Source organism: Salvelinus fontinalis, chromosome 13 (genome assembly GCF_029448725.1).
Source record: "Salvelinus fontinalis isolate EN_2023a chromosome 13, ASM2944872v1, whole genome shotgun sequence".
NCBI classification, from domain to species: domain Eukaryota; kingdom Metazoa; phylum Chordata; class Actinopteri; order Salmoniformes; family Salmonidae; genus Salvelinus; species Salvelinus fontinalis.
In genome coordinates this window covers 9561492-9579106 of record NC_074677.1, presented here as the reverse complement: position 1 = coordinate 9579106, position 17615 = coordinate 9561492, and the positions used below count along the sequence as shown (strand labels likewise).

Below are 17615 nucleotides of genomic sequence, written 5' to 3'. Positions count from 1 at the left end.
GCAAGTTTTAAGGCGAGCAAAATTGGCTCCAATATACACTCCACAAAAGGATGGATGAAAGCATTTGACTTTTCACTGCTACCTTAGTAAAAACAGTTTCTGTGTTTCAGGGGGGGTAGTTAGTCATGGGGCAAAGACAGCCGTCACAAGAATTTAGCTCTAATAGATATGTGTATGTTGCTGTCAATACTGTATACAAACAACAGTCTGTCAGATAAACTGCTTACATCATCCTATAACAGATTCTGAGGAATTGGGTAACTATAGCCTCCCAGGGCTACAATGAAAACCAGGCAACAATACATACGAAGAAACCATCCTCAACTCATATCAGGAAAAACGTAATGAAAACAACTTGAAAATAGTGAAATACTCAAATTACCCGTGTTGTTGTAGAATGGAATTACATAATGAAATCCTAATACAATTGCGCATTGGCTAAACTAATAGTGAAATCAAATTGTCCCATCCACATTTCATTACAGCAGAACAGATATCAGCAGTGTCCTATTGTGAAAAGTTGCGAGGCGCCAACTTCCATTGTTTTCCATTCTCACAGGGTTTTCTATAGTGTGTGTGTGTGTGTGTGAGATGATTTCGGGGGCTAACACCTGGAAACAGGAACCATTGTCTGTTCTTGCTACACTTTCCCTTTCCAATGGCACTTATTCGCTTGAGCTGTCACTTATTCGCATTAATGAACCCAGTCCAGGAAGATTTCCTCTCTTCTCTGTCAGTGCTATACAGTGCTATTCTCCAGCCATCTTGGCTGACACCAAGAGCCAAATGGCAGACAAAAGCAAAGGCACTTACTTGCCACCTCCAGCGATGCATTGCGACTGACGGCCTCGCCTAGGTAGTTGCGTGCCACGCACACATAGACCCCCTCGTCAGGCTTGCTCCGTCGACCGTGGACGATACGCAGAAAGAAGAGGGAGCCGCTGGGCAGCAGCATACGGTGGGAGCGCGGGTCTTCCCTGTCTGTCTCCACTCGTTCGCCATCTTTGTACCACTCCACCATGGGGCTGGGACGCCCCTCGGCCTTGCAGTTGAGGGTGGCTGGTTCACCCTTGGACACGATCAGGTCAGAGGGGTGCTCCACAATCCGCGGGGGGGCATCCTCCAACCTGGGACGGGATCCTGGAATAGAGAGAGAGGGGGTAACGGGTTAAAAGTGTACTCTGTTGTGTGACTTGTTGTCAGTAAGTAGGAAAAGGCAGGAGAGAGAGTGAAGAGGGTTAAACTCTTCTATGTTGTAAATATGCACTAACTTTCTGGAGGGGAGAGGGGATAGGGCTCCTTGAGTATGCACTAACTTTCTGGAGGGGAGAGGGGATAGGGCTCCTTGAGTATGCACTAATTTTCTGGAGGGGAGAGGGGATAGAGCTCCTTGAGTATACACTAACTTTCTGGAGGGGAGAGGGGATAGAGCTGCTTGAGTATACACTAACTTTCTGGAGGGAAGAGGGGATAGGGCTCCTTGAGTATGCACTAACTTTCTGGAGGGGAGCGGGGATAGGGCTCCTTAAGCCTGTTTGGGATAGGGGGCAGCATTTTCACGTTCGGATGAAAAGCGTGCCCAGAGTAAACTGCCTGCTACTCAGGCCCAGAAGCGAATATGTGCATATTATTAATATATTCGGATGGAAAACACTCTGAAGTTTCTAAAACTGTTTGAATGATGTCTGTGAGTATAACAGAACTAATATGGCAGACGAAAACCTGAGAAAAATCCAACCAGGAAGTTGGAAATATGAGGTTTGTAGTTTTTCAAGTCATTGCCTTTCAAATATACAGTGTCTATGGGGTCATATTTCACTTCCTAAGGCCTCCACTAGATTTCAACAGTCTTTAGAATCTTGTTTCAGGCTTCTACTATGAAGGGGAGCGAATAAGAGCTGTTTGACAAAGGGGTCTGGCAGAATGCCATGAGCTAAGTTAGGCACGCCGCCGTGAGAGCGAGCTGCGTTCCTTTTAATTTCTAAAGACAAAGGAATTGTCTGGTTGAAACATTATTGAAGATTTATGATAAAAACATCCTAAAGATTGATTCAATACATCGTTTGACATGTTTCTACGAACTGTAATATAACTTTTTTGACTTTTCGTCTGGACTTCCCGCTCCTTGTGAATTTCGATTGGTGAACTAAAAGCGAAAACAAAAAGGAGGTATTTGGACATAAAGATTAACTTTATCGAACAAAACAAACATTTATTGTAGAACTGGGATTCCTGGGAGTGCATTCTGATGAAGATCATCAAAGGTAAGTGAATATTTATAACGCTATTTCTGACTTTTACTGACTCCACAACATGGCAGGTATCTGTATGGCTTGTTTTTGTGGCTTAGCGCTGTACTAGGATTATTGTATGGTGTGCTTTTTCCGTAAAACCTTATTGAAATCTGACACAGCGGTTGCATTAACCCTTTCATGCGTGAGTTCCAAATATCTCTAACGGTCGCCCCAGCGTGAGTTTTTTTATGCACGTGATGCTTGAACGTTCTCTCCATTCAAGAATGTGATTGTTATGTAACAGTACATTTAATCTGCGCTGACCTCAAACCAAAGCAGGCAGCCTGTTTTATTTGTCAATGTCACGACTTCAACCGAGGCAGGCTCTCCTTCCCGTTCGGGTGGCGTTCGGCGGTCGTCGTCACCAGCCTACTAGCTGCCACTGACTCTTTTTCCTCCCCCCTCCTTATGTGTTTATTTGTTACACCTGTGTTCAGTTAAGTGGGTAATTAGTATGGCTTTATTTGTCAGCCAGCCCGTAGGCGTCTTTGTGCGGGATTGTTACTTTGTATACCTTTTGGATTTCGGGAGTGGAGATTATATTTGTGGACTGGGATTGTTGCTCGTGTCGTTGGACCGTAGTGTATGTTCACCCAGTTCGTCCGTGTTGGACATTTGTGTTGGACTGTTGGGGATTAAAAGACTCAACTTATTGAAGCTCTGCTGTCTCCTGCGTTTGACTTCGCACCCCCCCGACACCCAGGTCAGTACAGAATCCCGCACCACGAATGGAGTCAGCAGGAGCAGCAGCCAACCCTCTCCCATCGATGGAGGAACGGGTTCTCCACCACACCACCGTCCTCCATCGAATCGGATCCGCCATGGACCAGATGATGGAGAGAATGGAGCGATGGGAGAGGAGTGGGCTCCTCTCTCCACCTTCAGCTCCCCTTCCTCAGGACTCTTCATCCCCCGGCTCCAGCGCGCTCCGTCTTACGCTCCCGAGGGATTATGATGGAGCGACGGCAGGGTGCCAGGGGTTTTTACTCCAGCTGGAGCTATACCTGGCCACTGTTCGCCCTACTCCCTCGGGAGCGGAGAGGGTGAGTGTCCTCGTCTCCTGCCTAACGGGTCGTGCTCTGGAGTGGGCCAACGCAGTCTGGAATGGCCCGGACTCAGCGAAGGAGCACTACCCAGAGTTTACCCGTCGCTTTCGTGGCGTGTTCGACCACCCCCCAGAGGGCCGAGCGGCGGGTGAGAGACTGTTTCATCTTAGGCAGGAGAAGAGGAGCGCACAGGATTTCGCGCAGGAGTTCCGGACCTTGGCCGCGGGATCAAGGTGGAACGACAGGGCCCTTAATGACCACTACCGGTGTAGTCTCCGGGAGGACGTCCGCAGGGAGCTAGCGTGTCGGGACATCGCTCTTTCTTTGGATGAGCTTATCGACATGTCCATCCGACTGGACAATCTGCTGGCTGCCCGCGGGCGTTCGGAGAGGGTCCTGTGCGTTCCACCACCCAGCGCCCCGGCTCCCATCCCAATGGAGTTGGGAGGGGCCGCGCCTAGGGGTACCGGAGGAGGAGGCCTCCCCTGCACCAGCTGTGGTCGGAGAGGACACACGGCCGATCGGTGCTGGGGGGGTCTGTCTGGGAGTCGAGATGTCAGGCGGAACGCTTCTCGATCACCCCAGGTGAGTCAGCACCAAACTCACTCAGAACCCCCTGTTGGTCACATGTTTGTCTCATTTTTTTCCCCTTTATTTTTCCCCTCTTCCCAGCATAGGGCACTAGTAGATTCAGGTGCAGCTGGGAACTTTATGGATCGCGGACTCGCCCGAGAGTTGGGCGTTCCGCTTGTGCCGATAGATTCTCCCTTTCCCGTGCACTCCCTAGATAGCCGGCCATTAGGGTCAGGGGTGGTCAGGGAGGCCACAGTTCCCCTGGACATGGTGACGCAGGGGAATCATAGGGAACGTATCAGTCTCTTTATTATTGATTCGCCTGCGTTTCCAGTGGTGCTGGGTATTCCCTGGTTGGCCCGGCACAATCCCAATATTTCGTGGAGACAGGGGGTTCTCCAGGGGTGGTCAGAGGAGTGTTCTGGAAGGTGTCTGGGAGTTTCCATTGGTGCCACGTCGGTGGAGAGTCCAGACCAGGGTTCCACGGTGCGCATTCCCCCCGAGTATGCCGATTTGGCAATCGCTTTCTGTAAAAAGAAAGCGACGAAATTACCACCACATCGACCGGGTAGGGATTGTGCGATAGATCTCCAGGTTAACGCTGCGCTTCCCAAGAGTCACGTGTACCCTTTGTCCCAAGAGGAGACGTTGGCTATGGAGACATATGTCGCGGAGTCTCTGGGACAGGGGTACATTCGGCCCTCCATCTCACCCGTCTCCTCGAGTTTCTTTTTTGTGAAGAAGAAGGAGGGAGGTTTGCGTCCGTGTATTGATTATAGAGGTCTAAATGCCATCACAGTGGGGTTTAGTTACCCACTACCTCTCATCGCTTCGGCGGTGGAATCATTTCACGGAGCGCAGTTCTTTACAAAACTGGACCTCAGGAGCGCGTACAGTCTGGTGCGTATTCGGAAGGGGGACGAGTGGAAAACCGCATTTAGTACCACATCGGGCCATTATGAGTACTGCGTCATGCCGTATGGGTTAAAGAATGCTCCAGCTGTTTTCCAATCCTTTGTAGAAGACATTCTCAGGGACCTGCACGTGCAGGGGGTAGTTGTGTATATCGATGACATTCTGATCTACTCAACTACTCAAGCCGCGCATGTATCTCTGGTGCGCAAAGTGCTTGGCAGACTGCTGGAGCATGACCTATACGTCAAGGCTGAGAAGTGTGTGTTCTCCAAACAAGCCGTCTCCTTCCGGGGTTATCGCATTTCCACCTCGGGGGTGGTGGTGGAGAGTGACCGCATAAAGGCCGTGCGTAATTGGCCGACTCCAACCACGGTGAAAGAGGTGCAGCGGTTTTTGGGTTTTGCCAACTACTACCGGAGATTTATCCGGGGTTTTGGTCAGGTGGCGGCTCCCATTACCTCACTGCTAAAGGGGGGCCCGGTGCGGTTGCGGTGGTCAGCGGCGGCGGACGGAGCTTTCAACAGGTTGAAGGCTCTGTTCACGGATGCTCCCGTTTTGGCGCATCCGGATCCCTCTTTGGCATTCATAGTGGAGGTGGACGCGTCCGAGGCTGGGGTGGGTGCCGTGCTATCACAGCGCTCGGGTACGCCACCAAAACTCCGCCCCTGCGCTTTCTTCTCTAGTAAGCTCAGTGCAGCGGAGCGTAACTATGATGTGGGGGATCGGGAGTTGTTAGCGGTGGTCAGGGCTCTGAAGGTGTGGAGACACTGGCTTGAGGGGGCTAAACACCCCTTTCTCATCTGGACCGACCACCAGAATCTGGAGTATATTCGGGCAGCTCGGAGACTGAACCCGCGTCAGGCAAGGTGGGCCATGTTTTTCACCCGGTTTAGGTTCACGTTGTCCTACAGACCCGGCTCCCAAAACGTAAAGGCTGACGCACTGTCTCGCCTTTACGACACGGAGGATAGGACCACCGAGCCCACTCCCATCATCCCCACCTCGAGGCTGATAGCGCCAGTGGTATGGGAGGTGGACTCGGACATCGAGCGGGCGTTACGGGCGGAACCCGCGCCTCCTCAGTCCCCGGCGGGCCGTAAGTACGTACCGCTTGGTGTTCGGGACCGACTGATTCGGTGGGCTCATGTCCTACCCTCCTCGGGTCACCCTGGGGTGACGAGGACAGTGGGGAGCCTTCGGGGAAGGTATTGGTGGCCTACCTTAGCTCGGGACGTTAGGGTTTATGTCTCCTCCTGTTCGGTATGCGCTCAGAGTAAGGCTCCTAGGCACCTTCCTAGAGGGAAGTTGCAACCCCTCCCCGTTCCACAACGGCCATGGTCTCATCTGTCCGTGGACTTCCTGACCGATCTCCCCCCTTCTCAGGGAAACACTACGGTTCTGGTAATTGTGGATCGGTTTTCTAAGTCCTGTCGTCTCCTCCCGTTGCCCGGTATCCCTACTGCCCTACAGACTGCGGAGGCCTTATTCAATCACGTCTTCCGGCACTACGGGGTGCCGGAGGACATCGTTTCTGATCGGGGCCCCCAGTTCACGTCCCGAGTATGGAGGGCGTTCATGAAGCGTCTGGGGGTCACGGTCAGCTTGACTTCCGGTTTTCACCCCGAGAGTAATGGGCAGGTGGAGAGAGTGAACCAGGAGGTGGGTAGGTTTCTGCGGTCCTATTGCCAGGACCGGCCAGGGGAGTGGGCGAGATACATTCCCTGGGCCGAGATGGCCCAGAACTCACTACGCCACTCCTCTACTAATGTGTCCCCCTTTCAGTGTGTGTTGGGGTACCAGCCGGTCCTGGCACCATGGCATCCGAGCCAGACCGAGGCTCCTGCGGTGGAGGAGTGGGTGCAGCGCTCCAAAGAGACCTGGAGGTCCGTCCAGGAGTCCCTTCAACAAGCTACTAGGAGGCAGAAGAGGAGCGCTGACCGCCACCGCAGTGAGGCTCCCGTGTTTGTACCGGGGGAGAGGGTCTGGCTCTCGACCCGAAACCTACCCCTCCGCTTGCCCTGCCGGAAGCTGAGGCCGCAGTGTGTAGGGCCCTTCAAAGTCCTGAGGAGAATAAACGAGGTGTGTTATCGATTAAAACTCCCTTCCTATTATCGTATTAACCCCTCGTTTCATGTGTCTCTCCTCAGACCGGTGGTAGCTGGTCCCCTGCAGGACGGTGAGGTGCCGGAGGTCCCTCCTCCCCCTCTGGACATCGAGGGGTCCCCGGCGTACACGATACGGGCCATTCTGGACTCGAGACGCCGGGTGAGGGGCCTGCAGTACCTCGTGGACTGGGAGGGGTACGGTCCGGAGGAGAGGTGCTGGGTACCGGTGGAGGACATTTTGGATCCATCTATGTTAAGGGATTTCCATCGCCTCCGTCCGGATCGCCCCGCGCCTCGTCCTCCGGGTCGACCTCGAGGCTGGTGTCGGCGCGCTGCGGGAGCCGCGCGTCAGAGGGGGGGTACTGTCACGACTTCAACCGAGGCAGGCTCTCCTTCCCGTTCGGGTGGCGTTCGGCGGTCGTCGTCACCAGCCTACTAGCTGCCACTGACTCTTTTTCCTCCCCCCTCCTTATGTGTTTATTTGTTACACCTGTGTTCAGTTAAGTGGGTAATTAGTATGGCTTTATTTGTCAGCCAGCCCGTAGGCGTCTTTATGCGGGATTGTTACTTTGTATACCTTTTGGATTTCGGTAGTGGAGATTATATTTGTGGACTGGGATTGTTGCTCGTGTCGTTGGACCGTAGTGTATGTTCACCCAGTTCGTCCGTGTTGGACATTTGTGTTGGACTGTTGGGGATTAAAAGACTCAACTTATTGAAGCTCTGCTGTCTCCTGCGTTTGACTTCGCACCCCCCGACACCCAGGTCATTACAGTCAATTTTAAATTATTTTCTAACAAGTTTTTTTATTTTCTAATAACAGTTTGAAATGTGGTGTGTTCCGCCTCATTCATTCACATAAAAGTAGTCATTTTTACTTTTGCGGACCAATTAACTTTTTTGACATTTCTGACCCGGACAAAATTCCCCAAACACTTCTCAATTGTTTGTGCAGGACATTTACTCATCTGCCGTCCTGCATTCACGTGTTCATATTTTCCACCTGTCGCCTGCATCGAAATCAAAGTTGTTTTCGTTACCAATAATACCTTTGGAAATGTGTGCGTTTCTATCAAAGTCCCTTAATACGTTATAATAGTTTCTGCATGTCGTATTATGTTGTTTCTACTGTAACATCATGTTTTTGTGTATATTCCTTATAACCGCGGACACACGATGTAACATTACTCATTTCATAACATTTATGGTGTTATACTCAATGCTTAGGTATCTAGCTACATTCTCCTAGCTCTGGAAAACAATGCTAATTGCAACAGGGAAGTATTAGCATGTGTTGTATTTCGAAGCTACCCTGGACTTATGACTCCCAAGTGGCACAGCGTCTCAGTGCTAGAAGCGTCACTACAGAGACCCATCTTCAAATCAAGACTGCGTTTCTATCAAAGTAAGTGCATAATTACGTTATTGTGTCGTGTTATACCGTTTCTACTGTAGCTCACTGTGTGAATGGAGCATAATATATTTGTGTATATTCCTTATAACCGTGGACACGCTAGGTAACGTTACTCATGTTACTCACCTTTTATGGTGTTATATTCAATCGTGCTTATGTAGCTAGTTACATTATTCTATTAGTTCTGTAAAACAATGCTAAATGCGTCAGAAGTATTGGCATGTTGACGCTACCCTGGAAAAATATCTTATACCACTTGGTCGTTTTCTGAGTGCATTCCACAAAGCTGTTTATCATGTCAGCCTTATCCACTGCCCCCATTTTGAGGTAATAGTCAAGCACGCAGTCTGGTTTGATGTTTCGCTGTCTGGTTTGTTTCTCTCTCCCGTCAGGTGGTCCACCTTCCCTGTGGCCATCATGGTTGCTGTATGGACAGTGGAGAGGACATGGACGTCTCGTTTGTCATGCCACTTTACTGCCAGCTGTTAACATTTCTTATTTTGTATAACGGGTCATTTAGGATGGTAGTAGTGTTGATGAAATGCAGTCATAGCAGCAGAACTAGAAAGCAGTCTTTATTGTCACCAGGAATGTATACATTTCACTAATTGTGGTTGTCCCCCACTCCTGAAGCACTCTGCCTCAGTTGGAAATGGCAAGGGGCGTTGCACTCCAGACTGGGACTCGCCAAAGCAAACAGCAGGGCCAGGAGGGGTGAAATGACTGGTGGCCTTACAGCTACCACAGAACTCGTGTAATTCATCCACTGTTGGTATGCCTCCATCACCACCAGCATCTTCAAAGGGACCTGGGACTTTGTCAGTGGACAAGGGAAATTCAGATTCAGGGTTCTCAATGGCTACAAGGTTGGGGGGCAGCTCCTCACTCACTGTCAGAATCTGATTCCTGACTTTCATACTCTGACTCATTGTCAGAATTTTAAAAAAATCTCCAGAATTTCCACATTTGTTTTTTGTCTCCTTTTGAAAGACATTGCTAATGCTTCAGCTTAGCTTACTAGCTACATACATAAACAACAACACTGAATGGTTTACAGTGAGAGGGTACGTGGTTGACTGCCGGCACGCGCCACTTGTATCAATAAATCACTATCAGAAAATGTTTTGTGTGGCAATTATTTGTGTATTTACGGTTTTATTCACATGTTTTCAAATCTAGGTGACAAATCATGCATTCCGATTCTTGCACAGATTGTAATGGGCACATATTGTGTGTGTAAAATACTTTTTTGAAGGTTGTACTGATTATGACGAGCTAAGCTAATTCCAGCTGTGTAGCCATGTTTGTTGACATTCAATGCATTCTGGGTTCACGTAATCGTCTGTTTGACCAAAGATGTTATAACAAAATGAGGTGAGTAAGAGTTCACTCATTTTTTGAGGACTTCCGGAAATGAATGGTGGGATGTGAACGACGGTAGATGACACACACCTTCAACATACATACTATAAACAGACCAAACTCATCTCGTCTTCTCTTATTGTCTTCGGTTTCTGTGAGGAAAAAATGCATGGGTGCGCGCTGAAACTAATCGTCGGATTACTTTCGATTTCTAAAAAGTGCTTTACCTAATTATTTCTATCAATGGTGAGCTCACCCGTGATGTGATTAATTATACATAGTAATTGCTATTAGCTAATTCATATTGTAGTTTGTCAGCCGAGAGTTAGAAAATATGACTGCTTGTGTTGGGTCAATCTTTCCTCAGTTAGCGCTAGGACAAATGTAGCCTACATTTTTCCGGTTAGGATGATTGTGTTATGCTATATATTCTTCTGTGAATATCTGAACATTGAATCCAAAAATAAACTGCTCACATTCTGGACATAACTTTGTAAGGACTGTGTTTGTGTAAATAGTTTCTGAAAAAAGTGTGGCCAACTCAAACGCTGATTGTTGCGTCATTCGAAACTGGCCGTTCTAAACGAGCGTTCTAAATGAGTGTTCTAATCACACGGGTGTGATCGTACGCTTCAGGGACCACTGTAGAACGATCACACCCGTGTGATGGTACGTGTGAAAGGGTTAAGGAGAAGTATATCTTTAATTCTATGCATAACACTTGTATCTTTTATCAAAGTTTATGATGAGTATTTCTGTAAATTGATGTGGCTCTCTGCAAATTCGCCGGATGTTTTCGAGGCACAACATTACTGAACATAACGCGCCAATGTAAACTGAGATTTTTGGATATAAATATGAACTTTATCGAACAAAACATATATGTATTGTGTAACATAAAGTCCTATGAGGGCCATCTGATGAAGATCATCAAAGGTTAGCGATACATTTTTACTCTTTTCTGCTTTTTGTGACTCCTCTCGTTGGCTGGAAAATGGCTGTATGTTTTTCTGTGACTATGCGCTGACCTAACATAATCGAATGGTGTGTTTTGGCTGTAAAGCCTTTTTGAAATCGGACATGATGGCTAGATTAACAAGAAGTGAAGCTTTAATTTGATGTATTGCACTTGTGAATGTATGAAAGTTAACTTCTTTCAGCTAGGGGGCAGAATTTTTATGTTTGGAAAAATAACGTTCCCAAGGTAAACAGACTATTTCTCAGGTCCAGATGCTAGAATATGCATATAATTGACAGATTAGGATAGAAAACACTCTAAAGTCTCCAAAACCATCAAAATATTGTCTGTGAGTATAAAAGAACTGATTTTGCAGGCGACAACCTGAGGAAATCCAACCCGGAAGTGCCTTTTATTTGGAAAAATCCCTGTTCCGTTTCTAAAAAATATTTTTTAATTTTGCGCTCTGCCATTTCAGCGGATGTTGGCAAGGGGGAACCTTATTAACCCTTTCCACCTGTGATCAGCACCAACCCTCTTCCATCCTTTCCTGTAGCTGTGTGCATACTGAAGGAGCCCTATCCCCTCTCCCCTCCAGAAAGTTAGTGCATAGTCAAGGAGCCCCGTCCCCTCTCCCCTCCAGAAAGTTAGTGCATAGTCAAGGAGCCCCGTCCCCTCTCCCCTCCAGAATTTTAGTGCATAGTCAAGGAGCCCTATCCCCTCTTCCCTCCAGAAGTTTAGTGCATAGTCAAGGAGCCCTATCCCCTCTCCCCTCCAGAAAGTTAGTGCATACTCAAGGAGTCCGATGCCCTCCTGAAAGTTAGTGCATACTTATTAATTTCTATTTGAGCTCCACCTTAGCCCTCTAACTCTTTTTTACAAAGGAGACACTCCACACATGGGCTGAGTGGGCTGCAAACAACAGAATAAACAAGTCAAAAACAACATTAAATTCTGGCTCAAACACATGTCAACAACATATGAAAAAAAACATGGGTCTCGAGGAAACTGGGACATGTTGAGTTACAGTTCTCCACGTGATACTATTCCGTATTCATATCAACATGATGGCTGAGAAATTACATGCTCTAAATTTGACTATCAAACACAACGCATCTCTAGCGAAACATGTCAATAAAAACATTTCAGGTATTTTAGAATTCACTGCCAAGGGTTTTTGTTTTGAGAGTGAGAGTGAGAGTGAGAGAGAGAGCGAGAAAGAAAACAGATGAGAGAGAACAGATGAGAATAATTCGAGCAGGTTTTGATGTTGTAGTGCTTAGAAATTGCTTCCTTGTCATTCCCCCAAGTTTTAATGACAGTGTGTTGATGGGACACTTATGGATGAATAGCAACAGGAGCAGAAACACTAGCATCGTGGGGCGAGAGTGTTTTTTTAGAGTGTTTTTCTCACGGTGTTTGTCAGAATAATTACGGAGATGCATCCCGATGCCGATTTTTGATGGAGCCACAAGTTTTTTGAGTCTTTGAGCTGAGTTGACTTGTCAGCAAACCAAGATGGAGGAGGAGGCTCTCAAGACCTCTCCACAGAGCCAGGTGTGAGAATGTAGGTTCAAATTGTGTCTGATAACAACTGATAAGAGGGCGGCTTCATATCCACTGGGCGAATGCCTTTCCTTCCACGGTCGAATCCTCCAGGGTTATAGGATTAACAAGTCAAAGGTAGATGGCTTTTAGTTGATGGAGGAGATACAAGATGATTGTATTGAGTGATGGACCCTCGCTCAAACCTATTACTTTCTTATAGAAGGAATGTGTGGAATCTTGATGTAAAGGAAATTGTGGTAGATGGAGTTTTAAATCATATGTTAAACAGCAAATGTGATAGCTTGACCTTAGTTCGTGGCTAATATCTTAGAGTATAATGGGTCGTTATCATAGAGAATGATAGGCCTTTCAAAGCAAATGCTTGAACTGGCTGCTAAATCTTAACTTGAATACTGCCTCTCGAAGAGCACAATTAACCTGTATTCCAGCAGAGCTTGGTCTACTCATGCCTATAACCAAGTATAACACAGAATCTGACGGTCTACTAAACAAGAAACCACTCTCCATTTGTTTGTGGAGAGTAGTTGTCTTCCCTCTAGGGCAGACTCTGCAGAAGAACAGTATAGGACCAACTGACACTCAGCTAATAGCTTTTAGGGTGTAGAAAAGCTGGACAGATCTACGTTGAGGGGGTTGGTGGAAGGTTGTCGGGAAACACAGCATGACAGGGCTTAAAGAGCTCCTACATAAATATTACAGGCCGGGCCTGTCAGAGCAGCCCATGTGGGAACGTTAAGCAAAGGTTTTTAAAGGGGAAGGGACCGTGGTCTGAGACTGAGCTAATGTTATGTGGGCATTTTTAAAGCAACCAAGCACCTAATTGGAAATGGAGCAAAATGTTATGCAAAGGTTTTTAAAGGAGAAGAATACATTGCCTGAGATTGAACTAAAATGTCATGCTTGGGTTTCCAAGCAGAAGGAGGCATAACTTGAAATGAGCAAAATATTAGGCAAATGTTTAGATACTGGTAAAGGCCAAGAGATGGAGTTCAATGTTATTATAACGGTCGGTGCTGTTTAAGATTAGGGAAGACGATTTTTTTAAATGTGCGTGGCCTTATTTCTATTAAAGCATATTGGATTACTGTCATTCATATTCCATTCACCCAGCTCAATGTAACATCGATAGGTTTAGGCTACTACGTAATACACAAATTTGCCCTATACACATCATGAGGTTGCTACAACCTAGCCTACAAATTAAAGTTAATAACGTAGCTGCACAGGTAGAGAGACAAATATTGGAGTAATCAAGGTGACAGAGAGTAACACATTCACCTTGCACAATCTTGCCAGCATCTAGCTGATCTAGGGTGTAATCATTAGTCCAAACAGTTGCAAAACAAAACAAGAGTTTCTATTGGACAAATTAAGTTAGATCCATCACTGTTTCATTTGCTTGCGTTCATATTTTTTAAATTAGTAATTTATTTGTATTTTATATTTAACTAGGCAAGTCAGTTAAGAACAAATTCTTATTTACAATGACGGCCTACACCGGCCAAACCCGGACGACACTGGGCCAATTGTGTGCCGCCCTACGGGACTCACAATCACGTCGGTTGTGATACAACCTGGATTCAAACCAGGGTGTCTGTAGTGACGCCTCTAGCACTGAGATGCAGTGCCTTAGACCACTGCATCACTTAAGAAACATTTTCCAACAGAATCGTCGGAATGAACACACCCTTGATCACCCGCACACACAGTTCACTTTCATAGCAGCCACATACAAACAGCATCATCACTTTGCTCGTTGTATAATTCCTTCTTGCATCTACGCGCTCTCCTCCTCTCACCTTTTCCCTTTGCTTGTGGACTTCAGTGCAGTCTGTGACCAGGTGAAAAAACCTCTCCAAGCCAAACCTTCCTAAGTAGCCTTCCCTTGTGCAATCCGGAATGGCTCATAGGCTCCTGCCCTATCTCCTGTTTCTGTAGAGTGAGGCAGCTTGACATAGAAGTACACACCCTGGACAGGACGCTAGTCTATCGCAGGGTCTTACCCCCAATCTATCTCCTAAATGTTGATTGCCAAGCAGAGAGACATCAGGTCCACAAGCTACACACAGCCTACACAGCCTACATTGTTGTTACCATCATAGTCAACATAGCTACACTATATATAGTATGTGGACACCCCTTCGGCTATTTCAGCTACACTCATTGCTGACACGTGTATAAAATGGAGCACACTTCCATGCTATCTCCATAGATAAACATTGGCAGTAGAATGAAGAGCTCAGTGACTTTCAACGTGGCACCGTCATAAGATGCTACCTTTCCAACAAGTTAGCTAGTCAAACTTATGCCCTGCTAGGGCTGCCCCGGTCAACTGTAAGTGCTGTTATTGTGAAGTGGAAATGTGCTGAAGTGTGTAGCGTGTAAAAATCGTCTGTCTTCGATTGCAGAACTCACTACCAAGTTCCAAACTGCCTCTGGAAGCAACTTCAGCACAATAACTGTTCTTCTGGAGCTTCATGAAATGGGTTTCCATGGCCAAGCAGCCGCACACAAGCCTAAGATCACCATGGGCAATGCCAATTGTCGGCTTGAGTGGTGTAAAGCTCACCGCCATTGGACTCTGGAGCAGTGGAAATGCGTTTTCTGGAGTGATGAATCACGCTTCACCATCTGGCAGTCCGACGGATGAATCTGGGTTTGGCGGATGCAATGACAACTACCTGCCTTAATGCATAGTGTCAACTGTAAAGTTTGGTGGAGGAGGAATAGTGGTCTTGGGATGTTGTTCACGGTTTGGGCTAGGCCCCTTAGTTCCAGTGAAGGGAAATCTTAAAACTACAGCATACAATGACCTTCTAGATGATTCTCTGCTTCCAACTTTGTGGCAACAGTTTGGGGAATGCCTTTTCCTGTTTCAGCATGACAATGGCCCCGTATACAAAGCGAGGTCCATACAGGAATCATTAGTCGAGATCGGTGTGAAAGCACTTGACTGGCCTACACAGAGTCCTGACCTCAACCCCATCGAACACCTTTGGAATGATTTGGAACACCAACTGCGAGCCAGCCCTAATCGCCCAACATCAGCGCCCGACCTAACTAATGCTCATGTGGCTGAAAGGAAGCAAGTCCTCGCAGCAATGTTCCAACACCTAGTGGAAAGTTTTCCCAGAAGAGTGGAGGCTGTTATAGCAGCCAAGGGGGGACCAACTCCATATTAATGTCCATGATTTTGACGAGCAGGTGTACACATACTTTAATAAAACCGAAAGCATACCTTGACTTGGAAGAGTTCTAATGTTGGATAGCGTTAGCCAACTAGCTATCATAAATATCATTCCTCTCGGTTTGTGTCAGTTTGTTGATTAAGCTAAATTAGCTAAGGGAATTAGCTAGCTAGCTTATAATTGGTCCCAATCCCGGATCCGGGAGCACCCTCATCAGTAAAAAAGCTGACTAGCATAGCGCCACAAGTAAATACTAGCATCTAAATATCATGAAATCACAAGTCCAAGACAGCAGATGAAAGATACACATCTTGTGAATCCAGCCATCATTTCTGATTTTTAAAATGTTTTACAGGGAAGACACAATATGTATTTCTATTAGCTAACCACGATAGCAAAAGACACAACTTTTTTTTCTCCACCATTTTTTTCCTGCATAGGTATCTATCACAGATTCGACCAAATAAAGATATAAATAGTCACTAACCAAGAAACAACATCATCAGATGACAGTCTGATAACATATTTATTGTATAGCATATGTTTTGTTCAAAAATGTGCATATTTCAGGTATAAATCATAGTTTTACATTGCAGCCACCATCACAACTCTCACCAAAGCAACTAGAATAACTACAGAGAGCAACGTGAATTACCTAAATATTCATCATAAAACATTTATGAAAAATACAAAGATCTTGTGAATCCAGCCAATATTTCAGATTCTTTAAGTGTTTTACAGCGAAAACACAATTTAGCATTATATTAGCTTACTACAATAGCCAACCACACAGCAGCATTGATTCATGCACGTTAGCGATAGCGAATAAACCAGCAAAAGATATTACATTTTTCACTAACCTTCTCAAAACTTCATCAGATGACAGTCCTATAACATCATATTACACAATACATATATTGTTTGTTCGAAAATTTGCATATTTAGCGGCACAAATCGTGGTTATACAATGAGAATAGCAGCCAAGCTGCAAACAAAATGTCGTGAGAAATCTTGGGAGAGGCACCTAATCTAATCAATAACTAATCATAAACTTGACTAAAAAATACAGGTTGGACAGCAAATGATACATTAGTTCTTAATGCAACCGCTGTGTTAGATTTTTAAAATTAACGTTACTACGACATACAGCGTGCGTTAAAGTGAGACCGCACCGAAATTAATGCCGGAATAGTAGTTTAACATTTTTCAACAGAACAACGAATTAACATCATAAATAGTTCTTACTATTTGATGAGCTTCCTTTAGAATCTTGTGCAAGTTGTCCTTTGTCCAGAAGAATCGTTGCTCGGTTGTAGATTGTCGTCTTCAACTTTGGAATTAGCAGTAAACATTAGCCATGTGGCGAAGACGTGCCCAACTCACTATAACGCAGCACAAATGAAATACCGAAAATCGCAATATACTGATATAAACTGATATAACTCGGTTTAAAATAACTACATTATGATGTTTTTAACACCTATATCGAATAAAATCAGAGCCGGATATATCTAAAGCGTATAACGAGAGCTTTTCAGAATGCAATCCTGAGGTCTGTCTTGCGTCATGATGAACGCTGAAAAGAGTGCACACCCGGTTCCAAGAGCTTTTATACGGCCTCAGATCTACCTAGACACACCATTCCAATTCTCACTGCTTATTGACATCTAGGGGAAGGCGTATGCAGTACATGTCGACCCATAGATTACATGGAAATTTATAAACTGACCCTGGAACAGAGCCCCCGATTTGAGATTTTTCAGTTCCTTACAGGAAGTTTGCTGCAAAATGAGTTCTGTTTTACTCACAGATATAATTCAAAAGGTTTTAGAAACTAGAGAGTGTTTTCTATCCAGTAGTAATAATAATATGCATATTGTACGAGCAAGAATTGAGTACGAGGCAGTTTAATTTGGGAACGAATTTTTACAAAGTTGAAATGGCGCCCCCCTATTGAGAAAAGGTTTTTTAAGTAAATAGAAGTGAAAGTGAAAAAAATACTGCAAAATATAGCTAGCTAGCTCTCACTTTCTGCTGCTTCTCCTTCATTTTTTGAAGAAATGAATTTGATCCAAACTCTTCAACTATTATATTTCTCTCTCTGAGTTAACTACTCACCTCATTTTATGCACTGCATTGGTATCTAGCTGTAGATTATGCTTTCAGTACTAGATTAATTCTCTGATCCTTT

At 45.9% G+C, this 17615-nt stretch overlaps 1 protein-coding gene across 2 annotated transcripts in view; it reads right to left on the bottom strand.

The window, feature by feature from the left end:
* The window catches only part of LOC129868045 (roundabout homolog 3-like), a 293102-nt gene that overhangs the window by 139850 nt on the left and 135637 nt on the right, over positions 1-17615 (bottom strand). For both annotated transcript variants that reach the window (XM_055941624.1, XM_055941625.1), the window contains exon 2: positions 814-1140. In XM_055941624.1, the coding sequence (XP_055797599.1) occupies positions 814-1140 (327 nt within the window). The remainder of the gene's footprint in view (positions 1-813; positions 1141-17615) is intronic.